This window comes from Tiliqua scincoides, chromosome 1 (assembly GCF_035046505.1).
Source record: "Tiliqua scincoides isolate rTilSci1 chromosome 1, rTilSci1.hap2, whole genome shotgun sequence".
In the NCBI taxonomy this organism is placed as follows: Eukaryota; Metazoa; Chordata; class Lepidosauria; order Squamata; family Scincidae; genus Tiliqua; species Tiliqua scincoides.
In genome coordinates this window covers 263,814,295-263,834,025 of record NC_089821.1, presented here as the reverse complement: position 1 = coordinate 263,834,025, position 19,731 = coordinate 263,814,295, and the positions used below count along the sequence as shown (strand labels likewise).

The window sequence follows — 19,731 nt, the reverse complement described above, 5'->3', positions numbered from 1 at the left end:
CACAACCTAGTTCCAAATTCCCTGAGGACCTGAGGCAGGCAGGCAGGAGGCAGCAGGACTTGAGGCAAAGGGGCTGGGTGATTGCTCCCTGGTTCTCTGTGTGGCTCTTCCAGGGGCTCCTTGCTGCAACTCTCTCCTTAGCTCAGGTTTCAGCTCTCAGCAGCATGGTCTCTCCCAGCTCAGTCTTGAAGCTCCTCTCAGCAAGGCTTCCCTGGTGGTCTAATCCAAGCCCAGCCTTGTGCAACCCCTTTTATAGGCCTCTGCACGCAGCAGCCTCTATCTTCCCTCTACAGGTACTGCAGCCTCCTCTCCTGCAGCAGTTTTCCCTCAGGTTCTCCTCAGTCAAACTCAACTTTTTTACACATAACACGATTAATAAATAGTTGGCTGCTTCTCATGGGGAAGGGAAAGGTGGGATAAATTTTTTTGAAAGAATGTATGAGGAAGAAAATTCGGAGGTGTTTTGGAGCCTGTAGTAGTCAGTGGTGTATGAATACACACATGGGCTGATTAACATTTAAAAAAAAAACACCATAAATTTACATGTTCTAAAAAGTGTCTAGATTTTGTTAACTTAAGCCATTTCTGCCCAATGTGGCATATACACAACAAGGATCAAATGTTTTACACCTGTGGGCCGGGTAAAAATGGGCTTTAATAGTGAGAACCTGGAATAATTAGGTAGGCAGGGTCTTCTGGGGCCTTCACCCCACACAGAGGTTTCAGAGATTGAACAAGGCATGTACTCTATCCCTGAGCTACAGTATATGGGTAATCATACTTGGGACTGAACACTTCTAAAAGTTTTGCCTCAGGATGGATATGGGCATAGTGTCTTAAGAAAGGCACTAGGCAGATAGGCTAGATAGGGCTGCCCTTGTGCAATAATTGAAGAGTGTGGGTCATTGTTCTTTATTTTCCTGTCTTATAATTTTTTTTTAGGGGGCAATATTGTGTCTCCTCTCCCGTGTGTGGTTGTGGGTGCTTGGGTGAGGGTCCAAGAGAGCAGGGGTGTGGGGGGGCAGGTGAGGCAGCCTCCCCACCGGAGGCCTTTGAAAAGCGCCGCCGCCGTGTGAAGCGCCCAAGCACCCACAACCTGCGTGCCCAGGCGCCTAGCACGGCAGCAGCGCTTTTCGAAGGCCTCCGGTGGGGAGGCTCTGCCTCACCTGCCACCCCACAGCCGTGCTTCTGAGGTGAGTTTCACAGCATGAGTGTGCTGCTTAGGTTGGGGGCCTAACTTGATGGCGTCACTTCTGGTGGATTTGCCACTCTAGAGAGGGGGTCCCCGCGCTTGAGAGCCACAGCGCTCCAGGCAGGCAGGGTCGGGGTTGCAATAGCCAAGAGGACGGCGCCTGACGCAGGAACGGATGCCTCGACCGTTACAGTTCAAAAATAACGGCTCTAATGTAACAGCTGGAGCGCCCTCTGCACTGCCCCCAATGGGCGGTTTGCCCCCAGCGCTGCGGTCATGCGCTCAAGGCGGCAGCTGCTGCCCGCCAGAGACGGCCAGCGTCTCCCGGCGGTCACGTCGCGACTGCAGCAGCAGCAGCAGCAGCAGCTCACGCGAGGGGCGGGTTCACAACCAGTTGACGGCTCGTCCCTTTCCGCCTTCACAGGTATAATGACCCTAATGGGGCTCTGTAGCGGAGCAGCCGGAGGGAGGCTGAGGGGAAGGGTTGGGCCGGGTCCACGCGCGCGAGCCGGAATGCGCGCATGCGCTCTCGTTACCCGGAACTTGTGGAGCTGAAGTGGCCGGGAAGGGAACAAGGAGGGGTTGCGGCGGCGTCCCTTACTCGGTGGTTGGGTAGGTAACGGGCTCGCGCTGGCTGGCTGGCCGGCCGCCCGTGGAGCTTGTCCCCCGCGCGTGACTCTCTCCTTAGGGCCCACGTGGGGAAACGGCCCGTGGGGCTTTCTTTCATCCCCCCTCCCTCGCCCGCCCGCCGCCGGGACTGACTCTCCCTCTCGCCGGAGGAGGAGGAGGAGGAAGAGGGTAACGTCGGGCCTGTGGCGTCCCCTCTCCTCACCCTCCGCCCCACGCCTGGCGCTGGCCTCCCTCCCGTCTACCCTTCTCTCGTTGGCCCGGGGCTAGTAGTGCCTTCCCCGCGTGACGGGCGCAGGCGGAGAATGCCCTGAATGCAGGGAGCGTCAGGGGACCGTGGCTGCCATCCTGTCCACACTTCCCTGGGAGTAAGCCCCATTGATTCTCGTGGGACTGACTTCTGAGTAGACAGGCATAGGCTTGGGCTCTGAGGCTGCCATCCTGTCCACACTTCCCTGGGACTTACTTCTGAGTAGACAGGCATAGTCTTGGGCTGTGTGGATGTTCCAGGCTCTCTTTCGTGGGACAGAGTGGAAAATGATCTCGGATGGAAACTAAAACAGCATCACTCAAGTGATGCTTTCAAGTCAGGGTTCCCCCCCCCACAAGGTTTCATTTTTCTAGATGTTTGTTATAGAGTGCCACTTAAAGAAAACCCCAAAACCTGTTTCAGAATAAGGCCTTAATCCTAATAGAAATGTGTGGCATTCCTGCCATGAACATCCTGTAAACATGGCAACATGGAATAAAGGACATGGTTTCATAAATGCATTATTATCATTAACAGTATTTATATACCTCTTTTCAACAAAAAGTTCAAAGTGGTTTACAGAGAAAAATCAAATGACTGTTGGCTCCCTGTCCCAAAAGTGCTCACAATTTTAAAAAGAGCACCAGCAGACAGTGTTCTGCCAGATTCCCAGTCCAAGCTCCACCTGGAGAATTATAATAATAACTAGGTATTTATATACCTACTTTCTGGTCATTGGATTACTCCTCTCACTTTATTCAAGGCGGTTTACATAGGCAGGCATTCCTAAATCCCTCAAGGGGATTTTTACAGTCATAGAGGTTCTTCTTTCAAGAACCACACAACATTTCAGATGGATCTTCCTGGTTTGGTCTCACTTCTGGCCTCCAATTCTCCCATGCAGGCTGACAAGCAGCTCCATCTCTTACATGGAAGGCAGCCAAGATGCTTCTTGCTCCTACCAAGAGCAGGCGGAATCACTCAGCTCAGCTTGTCAGCTGCTTCAAGGTCTTGCCATTCTCAGCCATTGGACCCCACCACCAGAGTAGCTCATCTGTTTAACCTACAGAGGTCCTCCTTCCTGCCAGCAGCCTCCCACCACTACAGCAGCCCCTTGGTCCTCAGCAGGTCTTAGTGTCTCCAGTAGTTTCTGCTCCAGCAGCTTCCAAAGTCCCTTCACACATCAGTCCATTAATCCAGTCTGTCCTTCCTCAAGCTTTCCTCCTTCTGCTACCCACAGCAAATTATCCCTTCATCAGGTGCTTTTATGCCTGAGGGCCCTATTGCCTTCAAGTGGCTGCAGCTGTGCAGCACACTCTGCTGGATGCCCAGGCCTTACCCTTAAAGGGGCCACTGCTGATACCACATCTACCTCCTTGCCAGATCTTCCGTGATTCCAATACAGACAGCCACTAGAAAAGACATGCTGGGGTGGAGCAGGCCAGTTATTCTCCTCCCTTCCAAATAAAAGAGGAGCACCCACTAGAAGAAGTGTCTCTTACCCAGTTAGCAGAGGTTTTTACACTCATCTTAAAACTCAGTTCATGACCTTTATATCAAAGTGCTCTGAGTTAAAGCCAGCTTTTCATGTCAAGGTACAGTTAACAGCCATGGGGACAAATGCTTGAGTTTTGCATGCTATCATGATAAGTGTGGTATGATTGTACAAGTATGTCTTTCTGTGGCAAATTTCTCTCTTGCACAGTATGGATGTTTTGTTGTAATCACTTGGAGAAATTTATTTATTTATTTTTCACATTTTTATATTGCCCTTCCTCCAAAGAGCTCAGGGCAGTGTACACAGCTGCTCCCCTCCTTCTTGTCCTCACAACAACTCTGTGAGGTAGGTGAGGCTGAGAGAAAGTGACTGGCCCAAGATCACCCAGGAAGCTTCATGGCTTAGGGGGGATTGAAACACTGTTACTGTTTAGCCTAGTCATAATTTGCCTTAATTCTGTAACATTCTGGATACTTACACACAAACTAGTAAACCTAATTCTGCACTAACTTTGTCCAACTTCTGTACTAATTCTGGCCTTTGTCTTCTATTGTATCGTATTGGCAACCTTCAGTCTCGAAAGACTATGGTATCGCGCTCTGAAAGGTGGTTCTGGCACAGCGTCTAGTGTGGCTGAAAAGGCCAATCCGGGAGTGACAGTCCCTTCCACACCGGGAGCAAGTGCAGTCTGTCCCTGGTCTGTCTCCCTGGCTATGGGCCTTCCTTCTTTGCCTCAGACTGCTGGCAAAGTGTCTCTTCAAACTGGGAAAGGCCATGCTGCACAGCCTGCCTCCAAGCGGGCCGCTCAGAGGCCAGGGTTTCCCACTTGTTGAGGTCCACTCCTAAGGCCTTCAGATCCCTCTTGCAGATGTCCTTGTATCGCAGCTGTGGTCTACCTGTAGGGCGCTTTCCTTGCACGAGTTCTCCATAGAGGAAATCCTTTGGGATCCGGCCATCATCCATTCTCACAACATGACCGAGCCAATGCAGGCGTCTCTGTTTCAGCAGTGCATACATGCTAGGGATTCCAGCACGTTCCAGGACTGTGTTGTTAGGAACTTTGTCCTGCCAGGTGATGCCGAGAATGCGCCGGAGGCAGCACATGTGGAAAGCGTTCAGTTTCCTCTCCTGTTGTGAGCGGAGAGTCCATGACTCGCTGCAGTACAGAAGTGTACTCAGGACGCAGGCTCTGTAGACCTGGATCTTGGTATGTTCTGTCAGCTTCTTGTTGGACCAGACTCTCTGTGAGTCTGGAAAACGTGGTAGCTGCTTTACCGATGCGTTTGTTTAGCTCAGTATCGAGAGAAAGAGTGTCGGAGGTCGTTGAGCCAAGGTACACAAAGTCATGGACAACCTCCAGTTCATGCGCAGAGATTGTAATGCAGGGAGGTGAGTCAGCATCCTGAACCATGACCTGTGTTTTCTTTAGGCTGAAGGTGCGGGGGGGGGGGGAGGGCATTGTGGGTACCTGAAAATTGGAAAGAGTGATGTGTGAGTGAAATGGAAGGTGCGGGGGGGAAGGGCATTGTGGATACCTGGAAATTGGAAAGAGTGATGTGTGAGTGAAACGGAAGGTGCGGGGGGGGAAGGGCATTGTGGGTACCTGGAAATTGGAAAGAGTGATGTGTGAGTGAAATGGAAGGTGCGGGGGGGGGGGGGAAGGGCATTGTGGGTACCTGGAAATTGGAAAGAGAGATGTGTGAGTGAAATGGAAGGTGTGGGGGGGGAAGGGCATTGTGGGTTCCTTTGTCTTCAGGTAAAAAGACAAATCCCTAACTCAGGGGTTTTATGGTCTACAACAGAGCTCCATAGGCTCTGGACCACAGGCTGGATCTGGCACCTTGCCCAACCCCCCCCCCCCCCGCATGAATGGCACTTACTATTCCATGAGGAGCCTCCACAAAGCATCTCCTTGCACCCCCAGTCTTCACTGTGTCCAGCCGCTTCTGGCTTCCGACGCCCCAGCAGGCTTTGTACCCAGATTTCCAGGCAGAAGTGGCTGGACACAGTGAAGACCGCGGGTTCTAGGGAAGCCTTTGCAGGCGTACAACAGTCTCCACTTTGGAGTCCACTCCTTTGTAAACTGACTCAATGTAGACAACAGGGGGAATATCATTCCTTGTGTGAGTATGGTGAGAGGAGTAGAAATACATTAATTTCTTAGTTGTACCTTTGTCTTTCAGCAGGTACAGTAATGTTGTGTCAGAGGGGTGTGAATGCTGACTAGGGGTTTAACGTTGTATTACTCCAAAGGTTTTACTATTCCTAGATAGTAAGAAGTCTATATTTAGATGCAAACCAGCGTGCTTTGTTTTATTTATTTATGAATGAATGAGATTTATACCCCACATTTCCACCCCGCTTAAGGGACCTTAAGGCAGCTTACAATAATATTTAAATACGCTAAAAACAGTGCTAGCCCCCCCCATTGTCAGCATTTAAAAGCTTCCCTAAATAAAAAGGTCCTGAGACCCCTCCAAAAGAACTCCAGAACGGGAGCTGTTCTCAGTTCTAGAGGGAGGGAATTCCACAGACAGGGTGCCACCACCCTGAGAAGGCTCTGTTTCTTGCTGCCATCCCCCTCACCTCTACTGGTGGCAGCACAGTTAGAAGGGCCCCTTCCCAATGACCTGAGAGGATGGTTAGGATTATATGGAAGAACGCAGTCCTTCAAATACCCTGGACCTGAACCGTATAGGGCAGTGTTTCTCAAACTGTGGGTCAGGTCCCACTAGGTGGGTCACGAGCCAATTTCAGGTGGCTCCCCATTCATTTCAATATTTTATTTTTAGTATATTAGACTTGATGTTACCATGGTATGTGACTGCATTTGGAGAAATGTTACCTGTACTTTTAACAAGCTACTATGTATATTTTTTTTAACAATGGTAGTAAACGGGACTTACTCCTAGGTAAGTGTGGGTAGGACTGCAGCCTAGGATTGCTAAAAATTTTCCTGCTTGATAATGTCACTTCCGTCCATGACATCACTTCTGGAGGGTCCTGACAGATTCACATTCTAAAAAGTGGGTCCTGGTGCTAAATGTGTGAGAACCTCTGCTATAGGGCCTTAAAAGTCAAAACTTGCACTTTGAATTCAGCCCGGAAATGAACTGGATGCCAGTGTGTTGTTGAAGCAGCGACCCAACAGAGTCGAACTGGCTAGGCCCAGCAACTACACGGGCAGCTGTGTTCTGCACTAGTTGCTGTTTCTGAACTGTCTTCTCAGAGGCAGCCCCACGCAGAGCATATTGCAGTAATCTAATCTAGATGTCACTAGGCATGGGTCACTATGGCCAGGTCTGAGCAACCCAGGTATGGTTGCAGTTGACGAATCAGCTGAATCTGAGCAAAGGCTCCCCTGGCCACAGCCATCACCTGGGATCCAGGAGAACCCCCAAATCCTTGGTCACAAAGTGCCTAATTTACGAAATAGAAAACTTAAATTAAGTAATTTAACTTTCACAAATCAGAAGTTAAATGACTTAATACTGTTTTAAGATCATCTTAAGTACCTCCCATGTCATATTAAAAACAAGAGATCATTGTGGCATGATAGAACTTCATAAGGTGCATGAGTCAGAATTTATATCCTGAGATTTCATTGTTAATCTGAATGACACTAGCAAAAGTGTTTTTAATGTTCCCACTGGTTAGGGGTTCCTCAAGCACTGATGGCTGACTAAAGGTTTTAGTTAATTTACTTTGCCTAACTTTCAGTCAGCTAGCTAATCAACTGAAGGTCTGAACTGATCATATTCAGTTAGCTAATCAACTGATGGTCTGAACAGAAATAAAAGTTGCTGGTGCTGTTTTGAGAATCCTACAAGGAAGGACTGCAGAAGGACCTGTTGAAGTGTTACTTAACCTTAGTGGTTTGCATATCGATGGGCATGTGTGAAGTTCCTTTGGGTGGAATGTGAGGGGCATGGACATATGTACTTTGTACTGTATATAGTATTAAAAATTGTCTAGGGACTAGGATGGATAACTGTAGGGCAATTAAAAAGGGGTTGGATAAGGTGGGGGGACAGAAGTGTTACCCTGACTTGGAAAATAAGTGTACAAAAAAAGGTAGTACAGGATGTGTGTATAAGTAATAGTATTCCACCAGAGGGAAAGGCCATTTTTGATGTAATCAAATTTGGAAATAAGTAGTTCTGGAAAATTTAACAAAATGACATGCCAAAATGATTTCCAAAACTGAACACATTAAAGATTTGTCTCTGTTGTACTTCCGATTTAACAGTGTAAGCCATGCATGTCTACTTGGAAGTAAACCTTACTGAGTTTACTGAACTTATTACCATGTAAGTGGGTAAAAGACTGCACCCTAAGCCAGGGGTGCCCAAATCCCAGCCCTGGGGCCACATGCGGCCCTTGAGGCCTCTCAATGCGGCCCTCAGGGAGCCCCCAGTCTCCAATGAGCCTCTGGCCCTCTGGAGATTTGTTGGAGCCCTCACTGGCCCTATGCAACTGCTCTCAGCGTGAGGACGACTGTTTGACCTCTCACGTGAGCTGTGGGATGAGGGCTTCCTCCATTGCTTGCTGTTTCAGGTCTGTGATGCAGTAGTGGCAGCAAAGGAAAGGCCAGCCTTGCATTGTGCAAGGCCTTTAGCTATTTCAAGACCTTCATTCATTCATATAAGTTCATCTTTAATATATGCATTTATGTAAAGTTATGTAAATTTATTCAAATTTTAAATTTAAATTCTTTTTTTCCCCTGCCCCCAACACAGTGTCAGAGAGATGATGTGGCCCTCCTGCCAAAAGTTTTGGACATCCCTGCCCTAAGCTATTGACATATTTTAACTGCATGCTGTTTGCCTCACTTTCATTCCTTTCTCATCCTTAGGAGTTGTAGGAACAATCTAAAAACCTGACACAATGGGAAAACAGTTGGGTAAAATACCCAGTTAAACTTTTTCAACTGTGCAGGTTGAATCTCATTATTTGCAAGGATTCCCAGAACTCACCTGGATGGCACTAAAGCAAATCAGTTTAACAAAGTCCCTTTGCTCCACTAATTTAAAAACAGCCTTGCAGACCTTTTGAAATGCAGAGGCTGTCAGTCTCTCTCCAGGTGCTCACTAGGAGGGAGCAATCTCTCCCTTCACCAGGAACCCCAGTGAGGGGAAAAGAATGGAGGTGATAATCACTGCCATTTAGCCTTCCTAGGTGCTGGGGGGGGGGGAAGGAGGAGTAAAGCCTGGAGAGAGACTGATTGGCTGCCCTCTCTTGAATTAAGGAGGCTATTGTTAAATGACTCTTCTCCTTTAAAGGGTACTTCTCATCAGCATTGAGATAGAAAAATCTGTGGATTCACCCCCTGTGAAAAATCAGTGGATAATTAGGTTATACATGTAATCACTTGCATGACTGTCTAACAACAGTAAGAAGCAGTTTTTAAAACTGATTTTACAGGGATGGATTTTTTCCCATTCTCCAGGGATCAGCACATTCCTTCTCATTTGCAGAGGCCTTTCGTGTTGAGTCAAATCCGTGTATAATAAGGTTGGACCTGTAGTTCTTATTTTTACAAAAAAAAATTACTACAGCCTTGGACACTTAAGGGAAATCTAACGTAGGTTATTGTTTAATTTATATCCAGTGCAGTTTATATCCAGTGCAAGGTTTTTAAAAATCCAACACAAGTTTTTTTTTTAAAAATCCAGTTAGTAAGTGCATGGAATGCTTCAAAACACCCTGCTTAACCCAACTTGGGGCTGACACTGCAGCTTCCAGTTTGTCCTTTGTATTTGAAGCTGTCTGATTAGATAGCCTGGCACCAAAGTTCATATAACAAGAGGCAGGCTCATAAAACACTCAGTGTTTCTGTTAATGTAATGCCTGGTTTGTCTGCCATTAAGGTGCCAGAACTTTTGTTCATTCTGCTTTCTCTGACTTGATGTGAGAAAACCAGGGTTCCTGTGGCAAATGTCTTTGGAAGAGATAATAAAATGTTGGAAGAGAGTTGGAAGGCATCTTGGATGTCATCTAATCCAACTCTCTGCTCAGTGCAGGTACCTGCTACAGCATCCCTGACAGGTGGCTATCCAACCTCTGTTTGAAAATCTCCAATGTGGGAGAGCCCACAACTGCCCATGGCAGAGATTGTTCTGTGCAGACATATCTTAAGAGAATCTTCCTTATGTGTAGTTGATTAGTTCAAATCTACTTCCCTGAAGTTTGAACCCATTAGTTCTAATCCTGCCCTCATGAACCACAGAAAGTAAGCCCTTTCTTCAAGCCACACCTTCAGAGACTTGAAGATGGCTATCATATCTTTCCTTAGTCTTTTCTCCAGGCTAAACCTACCAAGTTCTTTAACCATTCCTCATAGGATGTGAGAAGGCTACTAAAGAGCAAGTGCTTTGTGGATTGTAGTGGTTGTGCTGTGAGTCCACTAACTTCTGTGATTTATGTGTATTTTTACAAGACCTTTCATGTCCACTGTTGCAGTGTCCATTTACAAAACAAGAGCGCATACTCAAGATATCTTAATTGTTAAGGCAAGGTAAGCTTAGTTAAGTAATTTTGAGGTGGTAGTGACTCTTGCTTAAGAATGTGATAACTGCCTGGCTGAATCTGACCCAGATCCACTTAATTCAGCATACTTTGAAGAATCCTCACAATGATTCAATGAGTGGCTTACCACCAAGAAGGATGTGCTACTTTGAAATGGCTTTCCTGCATATCTATGAAGTTGCTTTTACTGTATGTGACTGACATGCTTCTGTGGAACCTCTTGCCCTTGTAACATGAATTTATCATTCTACAGGGGTAACATTTTGATCATAAATGACTCAAGATTTTGTGAATTTGAGGGAATATTCTGGGAATCAGCATACTATACTAAATTATTCAAGTCTAGATTACTTTAGGATAGTTAGATGAATATACTCAGTATAAGTACAGACTTATATTTTTACAAGGTGTGAACATTTAGGGAAGAGGACTTCTCTGAGGAGTGTCACAAGTGACAGATAAGTCACTAACCAGTGCACCTGAATTTAAACAAAAATGTTTTCAGCATAATTAGGACTATTGACATAAAACATAGTGTCTTCGTTTTTTTTCTTCCTACGACTATTCAGACTATATCTTATTTTTCAAATGATAAATTATTCAGCGGAATACTACCAAAAGGGCAGGTACCCCAGGCCTTTCTTTGTAATGAAACTGCCAGTAGAATCCCTCTTTTATTTTGGAATGTATACTGTTTTATGAAAAGAAGTCCACTTTTACGGTGCTATTTCAAGTGTGCACTCTGCTGAATTTAATAACCTGTAAATTTTCATAGTGGCGAGAGATGCACTGGAGATAAACTCCTGAGTACTGGAAATCCTGCTCAGTTGTTTTTCCCTCCCATGTGACTTAGATATAACCAAGCGTTATTCACATACTTTCAAGCTTTTTTTTTTTCAGACTGAAGAGACAGAAAAACGAAGGCTGAGATTTTTGAGACGCCAAATTCTGTTTTCAGTTCTGAATTCTGGGCTGGCGCAATGTTGTTGCAGGCTTGTATGCAGAGCTAATGATGCACCTAAAAATTTGCTTTCCAAGGAATCTGAACAGATTGTAATTTTTAAAAGCAGTATATTAATATTTTAAAAATATCAGTACTGTAGTTCTGTTAATGTATACATTCTCCACAATTAAAATGATAGGAATACATTCAGTACTGCTAATTGGGTAAGAGGCACTTTTTCAAGTGGGTGCTCCTTTTTTAGCAGGAGGAGAGTAACTGGCCCATCTCACCCCAGCACTGTCTGTTCTAGTGGCTGTCTGCTGGTATTCCTTTGCATCTTTTTAGATTGTGAGCCCTTTTGGGACAGGGAGCCATTTAGTTATTTGATTTTTCTCTGTAAACCGCTTTGTGAACTTTTAGTTGAGAAGCGGTATATAAATATTGTTAATAATAATAATTAATAATTAATTTCAGTATTGCAATCAGTTTCATGTGGATTTCAGGGAACATGTTGACTTTTAATGTACCCACTGCTGATGTGACATGGGGAGACCATAGAGTGGTTTAAGCACAGACTTGGAGCCAAGACTATTCCAGATGACAAGCAGTCTCTCAAGTTGATAGTAAAACAACATTATTAATTGGTGCTAGCTGAATAGAGGTAAGAAAATACTGGACAAAGTCCACAAGGTTATTTAAGTGAGAGCACGGAGTACACGAGAAGAAAATATGACTGAACATGTGAGGAAGTTGAATCAGTGAAGGTTTTGAAAGCTAAAGGTTATGTCCCTTTGTTTCTTTATATGATGTGGCAACCATGGTCTTCAGGGGCTGGATGCAGAAGAACAGAATGATAGATGCTAGAAAAGAATATTTCCTAGCCAGTATAACAGCCTGAACCAGCACCTGGGCAGCACCAACAGTTATGTGCTGCCTGGGCAACAGCTACTGCAAACATGCCATAAGGCACATTGCAGTGGCCATCAGATGAGCGGTGCCAGTGGAGAGACTTGCGCCACTTGGCACTGGACCTCCCTGCTGGTGATGGGAGCAGTGGGAGACATGCATGGTAAACTTGCCACTGAGTGGCAGGGGAAAGTGGGGAGGGAGCAAAATTGGTGGGATAGGGGCAGACCAGAGAGTGGATTAGGCCCAGGAGGGGGATGGGGATGGTGGCAGAAGCGATTGAGGTATCACAGATCCAAGTAGATCCATCAGGACTGCAGGGGCACTATATAGGGTTAGGGAACCGATGTTCCATTACCCCAAGGAGACTTCTCCTGCCCTGCAAGATGCAGCAGCAGCCATTTCAGCACTGCTGTACCGCAGGCAGGCAAGCAGCATAGGATCGGGCTCTAAGGCTCACAATTGCAGTGGTAGAAGGGCTCTAGATAGTGCACAGTTCCAGAAAAGTTGCTAAGTAGCAACTTAGAGAGGAAATTCAGTCCTCCCACAACCTGTCTCACCCCAGCCTGCTCAAAACTGTGCCAAGCCCACCCCCACCCTGAGTGCGCCAACATAGTTTTTTGGGTAACAAGAATGGAGTCACAGATAATGAGAGTAGGTGGCAATTCCTGCCTTGCACAGATAAATAAATTTGCAGATAGCAAATTTGTGTATAAAGAAAACAAACTAGCAGTGAATGGGGAAGAAATGTTTTAATCACACTGTTGCCAGCTACCTGATACACAGTCTGCAAATAGGTCAATAAGTCAGGGATGGGAGAAGTTAGGAATGGTCACTTAAGTACTGGGAAGGAGGGTAGGAAGAGCCAGATGATGGTTCAAAGAGCAGGCAGAGAAAAGCTAGTGTTGCTCAAGATAGTTTTGTTAAAGAAGGGGAATTGTGGGTGGGTCGGTGGGGGAATGAGATGTATTCCAAAAGGGAAATACTGTACTATATAGCATGAAAGTAACAGTCCAGGTAGCTGTGATCAGTCCAGGAGACCATAGTGATAAAAGGGAATGTTGGAGACTACATTGTTGGGCACTCAAAATCAATTATGGTGAACAGAGAGCTGTATTTCTTCCAGTGATGCACTAGAGAGGTTAACCATAAGTAAATCCCTGTGTATCCTATGCTGCTTTGTCTGTTGAATCTGTCATTCTAAAATCTCAGCTTGTATAACATACAGTAAAGCAAAATGCAGATTTAATATTCTTGAAAATGTGAATTATGATGCTCCTTTTTCTGAAAGATCTAAATACTGATATATTTCCCCATTCCAAAGCTGTCCTCCTGTTGAGATTCTTTGCTCCTCTGAGTTTGAGAATTATAACATTTATGTTGGTTTCCTGCTAGTTTAACTGTCATGGCTTTCTGCAAAGAATTCTGGGGGTAGCAATTGGTCAGAATAATTTTCCATGAATGCTTACAACGCATCCTGAATCCTGCTTTACGGATGAATAATACTCCTATTTTATCAAGTAATAAACAACACTATATGCAGCAATAAATAATAGAGGTATTTTTGAAAATGGTGTTGTTTATTTTATTCAGAAGTAAGCCCATTGTGTTCAGTAAGGCTGTAATCCTATTTTACTCACCAGAAGCAAACACCTCTAACAATAAATAATACTTCTGTTTCTATTATACAAATGAAATCTTTTATCCTATTTGTAAATTAGTATACCTAGCAATTGGATTCTTTTCTGAATAAAGTATTAAAACAGGAGAAATCCAAATATTGCCATGTCTTGTGAAAGGTTAATGTGGAAACAAAATTATTTGTTAAATTGGTAGGACTTATAGAAAGTTTTGCAAGCTGGCTATCTGTCCATCACATTTATAAATGAGGGCCAGATAATATCAGTTCCCCAATTTGATTTGAAATATGAGCCATTTTTAAAAATGTTATGTGTTCAGGTAATAAATCTGGAATAGTTCATGAGATAAGACAGTTATCTGTGGAAGAGGGTGGGTTTCATATTCCCCCCCATTACTATCATGACACCTTTCTGGTAGCATGAGCCAGATCTTATCAGATAAAGGTATGTTCTTTTAAAGTATTTAAAAGAGCAAGTACATACAGACTTCAGGTGATACTGATAATGTTTGGTCAACTTTATTCAGAGAGTTAGATTAGATCAGCCCAGTTTAGTCATCCAGTTTTATATACTGACTTGTTCTTAAATTATGCTTAGAACCAGCAAATTCTAGTGGTTTGGATGTCTAGCAAATCCTGGTCTGTGCTAAACTATGATTAGAAATAGAAACCTTCCTTGCGAACTTGTGAGTCAATTACTTAGCATGAAACAGAATTAAATCATGGTTCTATGTGATATTGGGATCGGATCACTGCAGAGGAGATGATACATACTCTTCTATATGGTATGTCTGGCTAATGCTTATCTCCTAGTTTGGAATGCATAAATCAGTTTTCAGGTAATGTAAATTCATGAGCTTGTAGGAAACAAGCAGCTTGGAGAACAGTCTTGCAAATGCCCTTAATTGGCTGACGTACTCTTGAACAAGAAATGTACTCATCCCATGTTAATTGAATCACAATTCAAATTACTTCTGAAGATAGAAATTTATTTCCTAATAGTTCTAATTAATCCTGTAGAATAAATGACATCTATGTTTATTGTCATATTAGGTCATGTTGATGTTTCCCAACCAATAGTTTCATCATCTTGGAAGTGCTCTTGGCAAGAGAATGTTATCAGACAGTGAAATTTTGCCTACTTGATGCAACCTCATAAACTTTTATTATACATCGCTTAACAATGGGGATATGTTTCAAGAAATGTGTTAGGTGATTTCGTCATTGTTTGAATATCACATAACCCAAATTACAGTATTTGAAAAAGAATTCACAGTGCTGCCAGCCACCTCCAGTCTCTCTGCTCCTTCCCCATGAGGCAAAAGGATTGGAAGCCAACTCCACTCGCTCATGTTTTTTGTCTTGTCAGGCCCTCCTCTGCTTATTTTCTTCCACTACTGAGTACAGAAGAGGGCACACAGGACCAACCACCGAATAGTTCCTACTCCCTGTTGGATAACTTTGCTTTTCTCCGTGTTCACTGAACAATGACTCCTTTCATTGACCATTTTTGAAACCAATCACTATCTGCTTTGAGTGTCTCTGAAATAAACTGAAAATTTACGAGACTGACAAGCTCAATCACAGATAAAAAATGGTGGCAACGGGCATGGGAGATGGCAATTTAATAAATCTTATGGGACCACCATTTTATATACAGTTCGTTGTTGACTGAAACAGTGTTATGTGGCAGATACCTGTAGCAAGGAATAGGCTTTCTGTGCTTGACTAAAACATCTAGCATTCTGTAAGCCTTTCTAGCTACCAAGGCCGAAGTCATGGATTAAACATAAAATTTAACATTACTTAAAATAGAAATCCAGATCTGTACTTCACAAACTTGCAGTGAACTAAGGTGCCAGTGGTAATGTGACTACCTATTTGCCTGCTGAATTGATATTTTGACATAATCTGTGTACAGGCTTGCCCCCCATATCCGTGGGTATTCTGTTCTAGACCCTCCCCCTGCAGATGTTGCAAATCCACAGGTACTGGGCGACAACTCTTTAAAAATGCAAAACATTTAAAAATGAAAAAGAAAAGCTGAAAATAGCTTTCTCTGCCATTGCTCAGAGAAACTGCTGCTTTTTGAGGGCTCCAGGCAGTCTTCTGAGCTCCCTGTAGCCTCTTCTGGGTCACATGGAAGCCCTTCTCTTCACCCAGGCTTGCCCCTGAATACATCGTGAAGTTCTTTCCTACTTCTCTCCCCCAAAATAAAAATACCTTAAACAGAGAATATAGAACAAAATGAGCCAAAAGGACCCAGTGCTACTTGGGAGAAAGTTCAATTGAACTTAATGGGATTAATTTCTGAGGAAATATTCTTATGATTGGTTTCTAAACTGATCTGGGGTCCTCTCTCCACATGAAACAGTTCCTGTTGTCCTTGAGTGTCAGTGACTTGAAAGTGGGAAACTAATGCTATCCACTGTCTAGAAGTGAGTAGAAGGTGTAATGCATTTTGCTTCAGAGCATCTTTCTCACTTTGACTAGAGCAGAGCATCTGAATATGAGAGGAGAGTTCATGGGAATGTGAAGCTTTCACCTGGGTTCTCTGGATGACTCTTGGAGTCCTAACTTCTCTTATTTGTTTTTAGATAATCCTCCCATCATGGTGGGTGAGAGGCGGAATGGAAATCTACTGGTGCACCTTGGGCCCAAGCTACAGGCCTATCCTGAGGAACTAATCCGGCAACGTCGTGGCCTTGATGGGCACACTGAATACCTGATTCGCTGGAGTATCCTTAGCTTGGATGACAGCATGGGAAGTAGTGTGAATGCCACTTCTGCTGAGAGCAAAACAGAAAATATTCTTATGTGGATGTCAGGAGAGGAGGTTTATGCCAATTGTCCCACACTACTGGGCAAGAGGAAACCTGAGGGGCAGCGGGTGAAGGAGGAGAAAGCACCCAGCACGTTTCCATCTGATGTCACACTGGATGAGGCCTCACTGCTTGAGATGAAGATGGATGTAAGGAACCTAGTGCAGCGTGCTGCTCGGCAAATGGCCAGGACAACAGGCCCAGAGTCATCCATCCTGAACACCATCCACGTACTCAGTGCCTATGCCAGTATTGGTTCATTGACTGGTGTCTTCAAGGAAACAGGCGCCTTGGATCTGCTGATGAAGATGTTGTGCAATGAGGAGAAGCAGATCCGCCGCAGTGCTGGTAAAATGCTGAGAGCTCTGGCTTCTCATGATGCAGGTGAGATTTCCTGGCTAGAAGCCCTAAGATTAACTCTGGGCTCCTTCTTGGATAGTTGCTTCAGCCCTTTGAGGAACCCTGGTGCTGTAATGTAGGAGAATTATGATCTTGATGGTGTTTCCTTGATTGGCTGAATCAGATGAATAGAGAGTTGAACCTGGAAAGGGAAATTGGGGTTCAGTTTTTGCCTCCGTGATGGATTTCTGTGGTCTTAGGCAAGCAGGGATTGCAGTTTTAGAGTGCCATCTGTAATGATTTTTCATAATAGACAGAATGCCTAAATGTCACAAAACGGTCTTCAGATTAAAGGAGTTGAGTCTGACCAACTTGTTGACCTAGCTTGTGCTGTCCTACTTGTGAACTGAAGCATCTGGTAGACCTCTTTAAGATAGAGGAAGCTGCATGGGCTTTTGGCCTGAGCCAGCAGGGCTCCTCTTATGTTCTTATGTCAATTGCCATTCAGAGCCTTGGCAAATGCCTGCTTGAACTGTCAGATTGAACTAGAAACCATGTTCATGCAAAATATAGCTGCAGCTGATGCAAAACACAGCTGCTCTGTGTAACTGATACATCGTAGATGATTGCTCCAGCTTAAGCTATCTGAAGATTGCAGTCTTTGTGACTTAGGAAGAGAATTGAGTGTGGCTCTGTAGTATAGATGCTGCCGTTCTAGTCAGGTGACATTCAGCAGTGACTTTCTTAACCAGATGCAATCACTTGCAAACTATTTTTCCTTGTCTTGTAATATTACTGTATATTTGCAAACGGGTTTGGATCGTGGAGATGCTTTCAGCTGAAAAGATACGTGGGTTAAACTCAGTGGACTTAAGTATACATTTTGAACATTACAAGACAAATTAGGTAACTTCCTTTTCAGACTTGTATTCATTAATTGCTAGTATTTGGATCTAAATCCCACCTCTTATAAAATGGAAGAGCTGGTTTTGATTTATTTTTTGCTCCTTTTATGACAGCGTAGTGATCCTGGTAATTACAGTTATTTAGAATGATTGTGTAGGTTTCACTTCCTTCAGTCTCCCCCAGGCTTTTGAGGAAGGGGTGCTGAGAATTAGTCACCTGCTTCTGGAATCATTCCCACGCTCAAGGGAAAGAGTCAGCTGTTCATATTACAAACTTTGCCTGACCTTGCTCAGCAGCTCTTTCAGAAACAAGCAGTGAAAGAGTTCTGTCATGGCAAATCTAATACCTGTGTTAAATATTTGTGTTCTTGACCAATTACAGAAGAGAAAAATAAATAAAATCCAAGCATGCTTTTTCCTTTCATTTATAATGTTTAATGAAAGTAGGGGAAATTTAGTTCACGCAGAACTTAACAAGAGTGCTTTTCATCTGTAGATGTTAGAGAGCTCTTTTACAATGCAAGAGTCCATTTTTAAAGCAGGAAGAAATGGAAGCATAGAGAGAAATCTAGCTTGCTTCAGAGGGTAGAACTGATTTTGGTTCTTGTGTTACCTCTTTCTACTTGGAGTTTAGCACACTGGAACAAGAAACAGTTCTCAGAAAGTGTGGGTACACTGATCAGATATCAGCTGCGCACTATATGTTCCTGTGGTGGAAATTGCATTGGTGTTGCCTTTCATATGTTCTAGAGCAGTGTTTCCCAAACTGTGGGTGACAACTCATTGCTCATTCCTGGGAGCATTCCTCCCAGGAGACTGGGAGCGTTTGGAGACCGCTTTTGTGTTGTGCTGGGCCCACAACACACTTCATTGGCCTCCATAGATCTTGGAATTCTTTGAGGAAGCAACTTCCAGTTTGAGCCCACAACTTTCAGTTTGCTTTTGTGGGCATTCTGGGGCCCATGGAGGCCAGTGGAGTGGCTTGTGGGCCTTGCACAACCTGGAAGCAGGCTCTGGAGACTCCCAGGAATGCTTTGTGGCATGACACTGAGTATCATATCGCAACCCACTGTGGAGGATGAGGTGAGTTGTGGCACTAAAAAGATTGGAAGCCCCTTTTCTAGAGTACATGCTTTTTCCTGCTCAGTCAATCTTATTGTAAAACTCACAATTAAGCCAGAATTTCAGAGCTGCTTAATATGAATTTTTAACACAGAGATTAGACTGGGGAAAGGCTACTTATAGCAAGAGTGTTAAATCATTGTACTTTAAATCAGGGGTGTCCAAAGTTTTTGGCAGGAGGGCCACATCATCTCTCTGACACTGTGTCAGGGGCCAAGGAAAAAAATAATTAATTTACATTTAAAATTTGAATAAATTTACGTAAGTTTACATAAATGAATATATTAAAGATAAACTTATATGAATGAATGAAGGTCTTGCAGTAGTTCAAGGTCTATAAAAAGCCTTGCACAAAGTGAGACCGGCCTTTCCTTCGCTGCCACTGCTGCATCACAGATGTGAAGCGGCAAGCAGTAGAGGGAGTCTTCATCCCACAGCTCACATGAGTGGTCAAACAGTCGCCCTCACACTGAGAGCAGTTGCATCAGGCCAGTGTGGGGTCCAGCAAGTCTCCAGAGGGCCAGAGGCTCATTGGAGACTGGGGACTCCCTGAGGGCCGCATTGGGAGTCCTCAAGGGCCGCAAGTGGCCCCAGGGCCGGGGTTTGGGCACCCCTGCTTTAAATCACACTGCAACCAACATATGCAAATTTTATAAATAAGATGGAGAGGTGTATACTTGTTTACAGAAGCACTCTCACTAATAAAATGTTTTATTTTACACCTGTATACACCTCTGTTTTGTCCCATATTTGTTTTTGCAACAGAAACCTGTGGCACCTTAAAAGACCAAGATGTTTATGACGGCCTCAAGCTTTCATAGAAAAAAGCTTGCTGCAAAATCAACTCTTTCTTGTGTGATATTTGTCTTTTGACTGCTATGTTAGTAGCAGGAAGGAACTGGACTTGTATTGCCAGGACAGCTGAATAAAGAACAAACTTTACTTAGCCCTGTAATAAAT

The 19,731-nt window shown here is 44.3% G+C and overlaps 1 protein-coding gene across 1 annotated transcript in view; it reads left to right on the top strand.

The window, feature by feature from the left end:
- Positions 1-1,724: 1,724 nt before the first annotated feature.
- LOC136648637 (cullin-9-like) overlaps positions 1,725-19,731 on the top strand; it is a 74,819-nt gene continuing 56,812 nt past the window's right edge. Inside the window, exons 1-2 of the mRNA XM_066624763.1 lie at positions 1,725-1,804; positions 16,181-16,789. Coding sequence (XP_066480860.1) covers positions 16,195-16,789 — 595 coding nt within the window. The 5' untranslated portion in view covers positions 1,725-1,804; positions 16,181-16,194. The remainder of the gene's footprint in view (positions 1,805-16,180; positions 16,790-19,731) is intronic.